The 12921-nt window shown below is 42.7% G+C and overlaps 1 protein-coding gene across 2 annotated transcripts in view; it reads left to right on the top strand.

Moving 5' to 3' along the window:
* The window catches only part of megf6a (multiple EGF-like-domains 6a), a 96625-nt gene that overhangs the window by 39299 nt on the left and 44405 nt on the right, over positions 1-12921 (top strand). The window contains exon 5 of one of the 2 annotated variants that reach the window (XM_042097357.1): positions 429-551. In XM_042097357.1, the coding sequence (XP_041953291.1) occupies positions 429-551 (123 nt within the window). Of the gene's footprint in view, positions 1-428; positions 552-6919; positions 7324-12921 lie in introns of those variants that run through there. The other variant, XM_042097358.1, reaches the window with a different exon arrangement.

The raw sequence follows: 12921 nt of genomic DNA on the forward strand, positions 1-12921 counted from the left end.
AATAGCATTCCATCCAACATTGTTTGGCACTGAATTAGCTTTTTCTTGTTAATATATCATTGTAAATACATCTGCTTTTCTACATGGCCCATAGGAGTGTATAAAGAGTTATTGTGAGTTGCCTTAAATCCCATGATGTTTAGTCTGCAATGTTACTGGGACATGGATGGAAATCTATGTGAAGGCTGCATCTGGGGATGAGAGTATAAATCCACATAAAATTGGTGCATGACTGGTTTTGGCCTGTAAATACAGGAGTCAGCCTAAAATGGAGTTGCGTTTTCATTTCTTCTTACAACCCCCTGGTTAGCATTGGCTGTATCATGGTTTCAGCTGAGAATGTCTGAGGCTGAGATACTGTCGGCTATATTTATCTAAATTCTCTCTGTTTCTCTGTTCGTTTCTACTCCTCTCTCTCTCTCTCTCAGATGTGAATGAGTGTGAGGAGACTAATGGTGGCTGTGAGGGCTCCTGCTGTAACACCATTGGCAGCTATTACTGCAAGTGTCCCAGCGGCCTGAAGCTAAAGGAGGATGGCAAGACCTGTCAAGGTGAGTCTCAGGCAGCCATGATTTATCTGTCCATATTGGGATTTCATCTCAGCTAACTTTGAGCTATTTTAGAAGTACACCGCAGTCCATTGTAACTCTTTACTGTGAGTTAAGTGAGTGTGAGTTAAGTTCAAGTCCAAGTTTTTGGAAGTTATGAAATAGGAGACCAACACTCTGAGGAGAAAAATATACTTCGAGTCATGCGTCAGTAGTCCCCAGTGCAAAAAGGGAAAGAAGTACATAAAGCTATGTAAAATCAGTGGGAGATCTTTTTGTGGTCCAAGCATTTATAGAATGATGTTTTGTTTGGCTTAAGTTGTGATGCATAGACTTTGCTGTACTAAAGATCTCAGACAGTGATTTCAAGACTTCAGTGGGTGAATGCCTACTGCCAAAATGAGATTTGAAAATAAAAAAGTCAGGAAAAGAAATGATCCACACATTTCCAGATATAATGCATTTACTCTTTATGTGGGGTGAGATTCATGTGGTTTTGGTCACATTTAAGCTGGTATTGTGCACAACTCTGCCAGTTGTCAGACTTTTTACAAGTTCATAAACAGGTTTGTGCTTCCACACAGCTTCAGAGACCATTTCAATTAGACTGGGGGGTAGGGAGAGAATAGAGGAAATGTGCTCCATGGGAGTTGGATTGAATGGACGTTTCTTTAAGTTAGTTTAAAGGAGATGGTGAAAAGATTATTACATGGCCTTTTCTGCCAAGAGGAAGTATGCATTGTTACATGTTATCCCAAAAGAGCATAGAGTCCTCTGAGTTTACGAGATATCCCATTACAAATTGTCTGAAAGGCCCTTGAAGCACATTGCCTTTTGAGACTCAGAAATGGATTATTATTTTAAGTTCTACAGCAAGTCTAAAGAAGAGTGTAAAGCTTGAAACGTCCCTATTTTGGGAATCTCATTAAAATTGCATTGAAAAAGAGTCACAGTGTGCAGACTTTTATAGGCTATACTTTTTCATAGTCTAGCACCTACTCTATGTGTGTGTGCGCCTACAACTGCCGCAGAACTACAGTACTACAAGATCAGCAGAAAAAAACAAACGGTTAGACATTGTGACAAAATAAATGAATCAGAGATATAGACAGACAAATAGAGACAGTGTGACTCCATTACCACACATGTAAACTACTGAGTTTCTACTGAGAAACCCCAGTTAGTGCACAGGACATGAGAAGGAGTCAGTTTGACAAGTGCATTAGCCTCTGCTTAGGTACACTCGTCTGATTCTGGCTAACACAGTTACATCTTAGATGTTCTGCCCCTCTAAATGGTCATTAGCCAACTCTGACACTAGTCCATGAGGACACTTATCACCAGGTGGAGGGGCCCCTGAAGGTCATCTGACACCTGGATCCTAAAAACAAAGAGTGAAAATCCTCTTTTCTTAATGCTAAGTCTTCCTTCATGTGGGATATATACTGTTTCAACTTTCCCCAGTAATATGTCACACCTTAAGACACCCATTGAAGTCTCACGCACAGAGTTAGTTTAGAGGTTGATGAAGTGATTTTGCTTTTCAAGACAGAGAACTGTCAAGAAGTCCACCAATTAAACATATAATATAACGTGCTGTGTTTCCCCCCCTATTCCACAGATATATTTATTCTCATGGATGATTTATCCTCCTTCTGTTTGACTGACTTAAGTGAAGTCATTATCACTGTATGTCTTTCACTGATTGGCGTAATGTACACTATATTGTTTTCACATTTTTAGCACTACCAGAAGGGAATGTCTGCGTAGCCCCGACTTATTCTCAGCTTTCCTCCATGCGAGAAGAAAACAGACGATGTGGCAAATGGAGTGAACAGTAATTCGTTGACCGCACGTTTCTCCCGCCTGGACAACACATTTAGTTTAGTGTCCTTTTACTCTCAAAACATTTCCAGTTTTGCTGCACACTCGAAAGGTGAACAGCGAAAACAGCATTCACAAAGGCACATTCCAGCAAGTGCTCAGTGCATACCTGCTGCACATGATCCCGATGCCTCAGGCTTAAGTAGTCTGTTGAGAGACGTACAGTAGTGCATGTTCAATCACATCTTCAATAGATTGGTGCAAACCTATTCACGAGACACTTATCCCCAACTGACTATAATAATATGCTCATTCGTTCCCTTCAGGATAATAAATAAGAGGCTGGGAAAAGGAAACATGTTTTCGGGGAGCTGAAAGGCATTAAGAATTAAAAAATATCTTAGGCAGTTTCGATCCGGCCTAAGTAGGCTAAAAGGCAGCGTTGCTTTTCCTTCCTCTCATTAATCAGTGCAAAGCCTTTATGGAGTTCCCTCCTCTCTGAGGTGCAGTATAATGCAATATGTGGTTGAAGGCTGCACAGGACCAAGAAAAGGAAACACACTGGAAGACTGCTCACTTAAAAAGTTGAAGCATTTAATCTGAATGACGAATGAAATGGCATCTCAAACTCTAGGTTTTCTTCCCTGACTCTGAGTCAAAAACAGCTGTTTTTTTCCCCCAGACCAGACTGATACACGATAAAGGCACATTGGATGGATGAACTTCATAAACAAGGACCGTTAATGCTACGCAAACTCAAGCTAACCTGAGAGGACGTTTTTTTATGATGTATTTGTGGATTGTAGCAAGAGCAAAATCACCGGCCAGAGGACGGTCTAATAAACGTAAGGAACATTTCAGCCCCAAAGGGTCACAGAGCCATGGAAAAGACAGAGAAGCTTCTGGGAGGCATCCAGAGCGAAGCCCACACATTTTTTCCCTATATAGCTGTGTTCAACCTCTTCCCACCGACTAAGGTTTCGAAGCAGAATGAGAATGGATTGCACTGCTGAAAGCAAAGTGCACTTACCGAGCTATTAGTGCAAGAGCCAAAGGCTCTCTGGCCCCTAACTCTAAAACCTGCGGATGTTTAAGTTGTGTTTAAACTCATAGATCTCCGAAACACTGTTTTACACTTGCCTCTCGACATGGTGCTTCAAAAGTCCCCAAATTAAATATTTTTATTTTTATGTTCTAAAATTCTTAAATAATATGTTAAAAGATATTGATTAGTCCAAAGCGTTCATTAGAACAGCACTTGTATAATGCGATTGAGCCAACAATTAATAGATGCTATAAAGGTTTATGCAGCCTGAAGGCTTCAATGTATCAGGCCTCTGGAATGACTGGAAATATTCATTGCTCATTTCCTTATAGCACATTGAACAGAAACTTCATTTAACGATATTTTCCACACGTGTCACATTTGTCTGAGTCGTCATTTGTCTGCGTCGTCAGCAAAGCTGATGTGACCCTGTCAGACTTTATGGGTTTACTCACACATACATTGCCTGGCATTTCGTTTAGGCACAGTGACTATACACTGTAAGTGTTATGCTATGTTTAGCTAAAACTGGCCCTGAGCTCTGTGTCTGGTCCAAGTACAGCAGCGTGTGATTGATTATATGAAAACAGTGCTCTTAATTTTCCCTAGCACATTACTCGTCTGAGGTGGCACTGCTGTCGTAATTTATGCTTGATTGTACAGGGAAGGAAATGAGCTCTTACTTAAGGCAACACAGGTGCAGTTTGTAAAGCGACGGTAGTGGCACCGGGGTAACTGATATGTTTTTTGGATGATTACATTCGAAACAGGGAGTGTGCACTTTCACACCTAGTGAAGTGTATGTGGTTTCTCACCCTACATATCTCAGCGTGTCTCATAGTTCATTCTCTGTATCAGCACCAGACACTGAGCCCTGATACCCCTTAGGACGTCTACCATTTATAAATGTTCCAGAGCCACCTTTACCATTACATTAAGGCCCGTTTTTAAAAGGACTAAATGAAAAACAAAAAAGCTGGAGACTCATGTGGATCATTTTGATTCAAGGTGCTGTCTTTTGGCATCCCTCATGTAGTCCCTCCCAGGGAGATGTGAACTAGCGTCTTTATTGGTTTTTGACATCTGAAAAATATTGAGTATGAGATATCTTGCTGTTTTTGTGGAAGCTAAAGTAATCTATCCAACATATGGTGACATTCTCAGCCACTCCTTCAACCTTGCCTGGGATTGATTTTCGTCTTTTGTGTGCTATTTGTGTCACTGGACGGTCACTGAGATGAATGTCATTCAGGCTGTTCCACAGTCTGCTAGTGGATGTGGTAATCTCGAAAACTTTAGTCCCTGGAAACATAGGCCTACTGTTTTTGTTTGTTTTTTTTTTTTTTAGATTTTTTTTTTTTAGATTTGTTTTGTTTGTCTTCTATGGCCTTCATTTTTATTCCATCGTTATTGCTTTGAGCTAATAGCCTTTGAAACGAGAACAGAGAGAATTGGAAGTTATCTGCGTCTGAGTGTGAGTGATGGCCTGCCTCTGCTTGGGTGCCAGTTAGAGGCTCAGCTTGTAAGGCAGCTCAGCAGTTTCTCTCGGTCTGCTTTCTGTCTCTTGTAGCGCCCTGATCCATACGTCCTTCAGCATGTTTATTAGCCCTGAACGCTAAGTCCTCCTGAATTTCTTCCCTTTTGATTGCTTGCGTGTGGTTTTGCCGTGTGTACTGTCCACTTTAATAAACGATGACCTCACCAGAGGCGTACCAGAGAGCTCACTGCTTGTTGAGGATGACCAGCCAGATCGTGAAGCGGGTGGACTGGAGGGTCACTGTGGCTGTTGTTTCCAATTACATCGAACGGTTTCTGATCAGTGTTGACTAGGGCCTGCTTTCATTTTCAATCTGTGTTGAATGCTTTCAAAGGGCCCTGCGATGGTGTGATTTAATGGGATTGTCTAAAATTCACACCATGGGGAAACAGCTTGGACAGCTTCCAGAGTGTCTGTATCACAGCTGATCTTGCCATTACTTTCTAATAGTTGGTACATATGGTTGGAATTTATATATGAATTTGCTGCACTCTACTCGCATTGAAGAAAAAGTGTGATTTAGACCTTTAGAAAGGTCCCTTACCTCCTTCAGAGTTAAAGCTTTCTTGGAATCTTTTCCCTTGCAAATAATCATTTGAACCCTTTCTTAAAGACATAAAAGAGCTGAAAAGTTCTTACGTGGGTGGCCCTCTGGATTCACTGCAGGAATATACAGTATTTGCGACTCTCAGCAACCTTTCTGAGAAGGAGTGCTAGATCATTGTATAGTGTCCCTTCCATACCAGGACTATTTCCGTTGCCCGGGATATATGTGTCATACCAAGAACTGTTTGCACACATCACTAAGTGAGGATAATGTGTCACACATGCATATCTGTAGGAGCTGGGGAACAAACACGAACAAAGATTCATTCAAGGTAAAGCAAATGATTTAAAATGGAAAACCATCACACTCAAGAAGCACTGGGAGAAAAAAAGGTTCAAGACAGATGTTCAGAGCCAGGCTTTCTGGATGAAAAATGATTTTCAAAAATGAAAGTGAGGAGTAAACCCTACAAGTATTTTTAAGACATGTTGCTGACATTTAATTTGTAAGATGTTTATAGTATTGGGTTTCAGTGTTTCTATTTGAATACTTTTCACAATTTCAATGTGCAACACTGTCCTCATGACTCATTACATTTCAGTTGATCCAAACAAAAATGTTCATGGTTCTGAGTTTGATTAAGAGGTTTGGTTCAAGCCACACTGCTCTTGGCCCATAGCTGTCCTTAACTGGAAAGCTCTCCCTCTTATGGTCTTGTAAAAGACTTCGTAAAATTGTCACACTTGCTTTAGTCAGTGCGAAAGAATGTGGACGGTACCCCATAGATGGCGATATTTTGTAGACAAGTACGTGTTTGCGTCACTTCAATGCTCACTAAGATCATATTGTAGTTTCAGCTCATGTCCCCACTTGACCAGCCTGAAATTAAGCTGCTTACGGCTCCTTGAATAGCCCCCGGTTTGGCTGGCCAAGTCACTGTCACAGACCCCCATCGGCACGCTCACTCGGATTCTGTGTCCCCAAGTTGAGTTGAGTTGATGCAAAACCGTGTGGATGCTGAGAAGGACTAGTTAATCACTAGGGGTTTTAGAACAGGAGGTTTTATGTGAACATTCTTGGTCGTGGTACTTTTTTTTTTGTGATGGTGAAAAAGATCTGTCCCAGTTGTGGTTGGCAGAGTGTTTATGTCGTGCTGAGAGAGAGAGATAGAGATAGAGAGAGAGACAAAACGAGAGAGAGAGAGAGGGAAGACTAGATCACACCTGAGGGGGAGAGGGGGAGTAGTGGTGTGGAAAAGTGGGGGACAAGGAGGTGGGAGAGGAGGAGGGACTGTGCTGCTCTGGACATGAGACTGTGTGGGAGAAGGAGGAGAAGGGGAAGGAGAGGGAGGTCTCTTGGAGCGAGGGAAAGAGAAATCCACAACAAACCAGCAGCACATGTCTGTCACAGCTGAGAGAGGAAGAGAGAGGGGGATATATTGATAGGGAGAGAGAGAGAGAGAGAGAGAGAGAGAGAGCAAGCAATGTTATTAGAAAGCTAAGATGCCAGGGATGCCTTAACTGACTTTTTTTCACTGAGTTTATCAGAACAAAGGGATTTTTATATATATTTTCAAATGATGCATTTATGCACCATTCCTTATTAGTTGTGATTTTAATATTTAGCTCTAAGTTAAGTTCAGCTTAGTAGTCTATCACAATGGGATCAGCTGAGTGGCTTTGTGGATTTCTTGTAGTGTGCTTATGTGGTCTGTTAAATACACATTTTGCAGAAGGAAACAATCGGTTCCGATATTTTCGCAGAAATTGCTACACTTGCTTCAATGGATATAATGGATACAATGTGGGACACCTGGGACCAGGTGAGTGATAGGTCGTCTCTCTGGTCTTAATCTCTTACTGGTCAAATAGCGCTCTGCTCAGTTATAAAATGTTAGGGAGCCAACTCACTTGAGCCAACAGAGGATGTTTTCACATTAGGCCTTTACAGTTCTTGAAATCTTGAACATGAATGTTATCAAAGAGCATGTGGACACTCAGGTTATATTCTGTTATTGACATCTCGTAAAAAGCAAACACAACTTAATCACCATGGCTCCAGGGGCAAATTTGTTCTCCGTTTGACAAAACCATTACATGCGAAGCCAAGCATGCTGAGCCAATGTTTTGGAAAGTGCAGGACTAGGAGAGTACCTTGCTGCATTGCCTGTCAATGGTGTTCCCTTGCTGGAATGTGGTAGTGCTTTTTTCTCTCGTATGGTCCCATTTGAATAATCCCCTTGGCGCTCCTTGGGTGCTGCCGGTGCTATTTTCGTTTGCTGTGGGCAGTGCTTTGGCAGGGGATGAGGCCATGTCTCCCCTGACGGGGATGGGGTGTAAAAGTCAGACGGAGAGACGTGCAGAGCAAGACGTGCTGTGCACCCTATTCACAGGGTGAAGTGGTTGCCTGTAAGAGTACTGTAATCATATATTACTCAGTCAATCAATCGTAATTGTTGAAGTTGTTGTAAAATGTTTAGTATTATTGTTATAAGTTATTCCCTGTTATTTCTGTAACAGAGCAGATAGATTTAACAGCATACCGGTACTCATAAAATGCAAACACACAGAGCTTTGAAACAATGTAATTGTGTATGATTGCTGTATGCCTATAAAATGGACAGAGAAATTAAGCATACAATTACAAGTCATGAGAGTCACTGTGTCTTAGATCTTATAGGACTATATAGTCAGAACCATAGCCTTTGAGTTCTAACTTTTTAAAAGACCTAAGAACGTCTGATATACCTCTCTCATTGCGAAAGGAGATAGCCTAAAAGAATTTGTTAACAGAATGGCGGAATCTTGCCTAAGGAGCAAAGAATGTTCTGGAAGCCTTCCAGCCCTTTCACCTGTCAGAGCGCCAGCGCATCCTCGCCTCAGTTTTCCTCCGGTCAGGAGAACGAGGGGAAGAGAGAAGCGGCGGAGTGACGGGGTCTGATGAATCGCCGCGGGCTGAACTCGGCCAACGATGAGCTGCGGGAATGCGTTTGAAGCCTGGGAGCCGTTTGTTGTACACGTTATCTATCAAGCAGACGTGGGCCTCAGTGACACGACTTGTGCAAGTTTATTGCCCATGAAAATACAGTGTTTTTTTGTTGTTTTTTTGCCTCAGATGGTGTAAATCTAATTATAGTGATATGTTATTCATTTCCCATCGGCCTTATAAGGTTCCACTGCCCTCTTGTGTGACAGAATTTTCCCTTTTTTCAACTTTTTAGAATGAATAAAAGGATTAAAGATGAAATCAGATTAAATTGAGATTTACAATGGGTTAGGGACAAAAGAAGTCGATTGATTTAATTTGCATAATGTGTTCATGACTCATGACTCAATCTAATTAGATAAACACGTCTGGAAAGACCCCCATCAAGGGTCTGTTTTTCTCACCCCATGGTGCTCTGATGTCTGGGCAAAAAACAACAGTGAAGCCCAGTTTCAGTATAAAGAAAAACATGTCTTCTCAGTCTGTGTTTGGAGTCTAAAGCTGTATAGTTGTAATATGTAAAGCACATTAGTACAGGCATAGTAGCACACACAGAGACAGACATACCAAATCACACTAAAATTGCATAGAAATTGCAGTACTTTATTCAACTGTTGTAGAGATCTAGGGGTTTGGTAAGTATTCTGCCTTAGGGTGCAGGGTTAGTGGTTGGTCTTGCAGAATTGCAACTGTAAAATGATGCATGATGCATGCAAGTGTGCCAACCCCTTGCGCTAACAGCACAGATCTGTGCATGGTTACAGAAATGCTTTCTGGATGCATCAGGGAAGAGGAAAACGCTCAAAAAGGCCCAGGACAATAACACCCTTGTTCTCAGTGGACTGAGGGACAGTGCACTACAACATCCATTACCCTCAACTTAATTCATATTGGATGGAACGTAGCACTCTGTTGGTGACCTGGCACAAGTAAGACCGTACATCTAAAAGCAAACAACGTTCTGGGGAAACATATAAAATTCTGGATTTTTCCCCTCATGGTCACAAATGTTTCCTATGTTAAAGGAAAGGGACTTTAAGTCCTTAGCTTCTTCCTTATTAATTTAAATGTGGTGAATTGGGCTGTGGGTAAAACCTCAGCCTTCTGGGCAGAACTGTTCTAAATGGAAACAAAAGCGGAAACTTCTCTTGGGAAATGTGCGTTCGATTAAAGGTGGACTGGCTGGCTGGTACACCGTCTGAGTGGTCAGGTCAGGAGAGTCTGTATTTTTCAACAAGATGTCTGATATCTTCTCCTTGATGCGATTAAACTTTTGGACGTAGCCTCTATCCCACAATGTGGGCAGCACATTGTGATCTTGGCACCATAGATTGATACACACACACACACACACACACACACACACACACACACACACACAAGCGCACACACACAAGCGCACGCACGCACACACACACACACACACACACACACACACACACACACACACACACAAGCGCGGCACACACACACACATGCTCACTGACAGACAGACAACCTCTCTCTTGCAAACACAAACATACACACACACACACACACACACACCTTTGTACACACGCACATAATATTGCTCCATTTTTCCAGCATGGCTGGTCCAGATAGCCAGCTGACTAAGCTTTGCTCTTTGCTTTGTGGCAGCGCCAGGTTACAGACACGCTGTTGACCCCATGTGGAATTGGAGCGACACTGCACTGGCCCTTAAATATGAAATAGTGCAGCGGGATATTGCTCCCGGGAGGACTGAACCTGTGGCCACCGCTTCCAAGCTGTATTTCTCCACAGAGACGCTTCCAGCTCCGGTCACAGTTCCAGCGGAATCCCCCTGAAGCGTGCGTGTGTGTGTGTGTGTGTGTGTGTGTGTGTGTGTGTGTGTGTGTGGATGTGTGTGTGCGGGGGTGGGGGGGGGCGGGATAGCTGGGTGTCCCATGTTCAGGCTTAGGAGGCCACTTCAATCCATATATTTTATGTTTTTAGAGAAAACCATGAAGTTGTTTGAAAACGGTCAGTAATTATAGACAGAAGTCTAATTGAATTGGAGCTCAAGTTACAGTTGAAGGGCACGAATCATTGCTTGTCTAACCCCTTACTGTCTGTGTGTGTGTGTGTGTGTGTGTGTGTGTGTGTGTGTTGCAGAGAATGAAGGCACACATGTGCCATTGATTTCACTCACTGATTGAATTGCTCTCTTCTCACCATTCTGAGCGCAGCAGGAAAGATTGTGTGTGTGTATGTGAAGTGTTAAAAACACAAAAAGCACACACACCACTTCTCTGAATAGCAGCTAATAAGGAAACCCAATGCACAGAGACTTTGTCACCATTAGTTGAGTTAATACTTAAGATGGCCACACACACACACACACACACACACACACACACACACACACACACACACAATGATGACTCCCAAGCAGCCTACATCACTGCCTCCAATCCCCCAGTGTAGCTTAGTATTTGAAGGATTGTGCAAAACAGCACTGTTGTTTGTTTACAATGGCTGAGACATTGAACCTGGAATCTCTCTCTCTCTCTCTCTCTCTCTCTCTCTCTCTCTCTCGCTTTCTCTCTCTCTCGCAAACACATAACAGTCTCTGTCTCCCTCCCTTCTACAAGCGAGCAGCCCCTGTTGTAGTTGCCGGTCTGAACCTGGCCCTTCCTGGCTTCACTCCACACCTACTAAGACTCTCTGCAGGTCTCGTCCACAGGTGGTCCTCATTAGCCCCTGTGTCTGGTCTGTGCCCTCGTGTGTGCATATGCATCCGCTTATGTTGTCTATACGTTGTGTTTGTGTGCTTGTGTATCCGCTTATGTTGTCTATACGTTGTGTTTGTGTGCTTGTGTATCCGCTTATGTTGTCTATACGTTGTGTTTGTGTGCTTGTGTATCTGCTTATGTTGTCAATACGTTGTGTTTGTGTGCTTGTGTAGCTGCTTATGTTGTCTATACGTTGTGTTTGTGTGTGCTTGTGTATCTGCTTATGTTGTCTATACGTTGTGTTTGTGTGCGCCAGGTAGTGCATTCCGTCCCCATGGGGGGTTCAGTTGTACATGGAACTCAAATGGTTTTGTCTGTGTTCCTCAATTGCTCTATAAAAAAAGAACTCTTCCACGCCAGTCCAGGGGCTAATGATTTCAAATGTTTACACATGTGGAGCTGTGTTTGCGTTACTGTTGTGCTTTGTTTTGCTTTGCTTTGTTTTGTTTTGTTGATCTTATCTATTACAAAAAAATGTATTTGAATTCTTTGGCAGTTTAGATTTATTTTCCATGTCACTGTGCAGTCCATGTTTTTTTTTTTTTTTCCAACTAGTGTTGGTGTTTCCAGTAAGTGCTGACATGGACATGGACATGGGCTAGTTTCGAGAGGAAAATCTCAAATTCTTTTTTTTGTGACTCTGGCAGAACGTCCTGGCTTTTTGAGAGGCCAGTGGATGCATGATTGATGAACCCTGGAATTAGCAGCAATCGGCTGAGTCAAATGTGGATTTTCACTGCTTCTCTGGGACTTCCAGAGATTTTATTTGAACCAGATCTATTTTTGCATCATGCTACTGTATGGTTTTAATTAGCAGCTCATGGCTTTGCCAGATGTTTATTATCCAAGAAAATGGCACATTTAAACATGCATAAATAAACTGACTAATTGCAAGCCAGGAGGTCCCTCCTAGACGGCTGTAGACTGTAGACCGTCTCTAGATACAGTAATAATTGAAAGTTGAGAGGTGGGAATTCCTCCACTTGGGAAGCATTACTCTGGTGTAGAGAGTCCCATACGCACATCGGTAGGAGTGAAGCCGGACCTCACTAGGCCTCTTTGCCCCCCCCCCAAAAAAAAAAAACCCAGCATAATCTCTCTCTGCGGTTCGCAGGGTCCGCAAGGCCCTTTAATCATCGGAGTGCCGGAGTGCTGTTTAATCAGGTTGCTGTTTTATCAGGCAGTCTTTCTGGGCACCATTTGAGTCACTGCCAGAGGAAGTCTCTCCCCTACTCCCCCGCGGTAGAGCTGCACCACCTCCTAACTGGCACCCTGAGTGCACGCTAGTGTACTGGCACTTACTGACTTCACCGGTTTGGGAAGTGGTGGCTGATCAGTGGGCCTAGTCCCTGAGTCAAGACAGGGGATGCTCTTCACTTGGCACAGCTTTGAGAGAATCGGTGAAAAATACATGTCTCGACAACATGCAGTTTTTTTATGAACAAACCAGATTTTTTTTGTTTTGTTCTGGACCTAAAATAAAACCTTTGGGTTAGGATGGGGGTAATTCTCTTGCACAAACAGCTTTCTGTAAACTCCACATAATCTGTGATTTCCTGCTGGCTTGATATTGACATCTTTTTTTTTTATTGTAGTGAAAATGTTTAGCTTAATCTTGACCCTCATGTTTCCTACTGTATAGTCTGAGCTCTGAATGCCTCACATATTTACCTTCTTCTTCT

Source organism: Alosa sapidissima, chromosome 7 (genome assembly GCF_018492685.1).
Source record: "Alosa sapidissima isolate fAloSap1 chromosome 7, fAloSap1.pri, whole genome shotgun sequence".
In the NCBI taxonomy this organism is placed as follows: Eukaryota; Metazoa; Chordata; class Actinopteri; order Clupeiformes; family Clupeidae; genus Alosa; species Alosa sapidissima.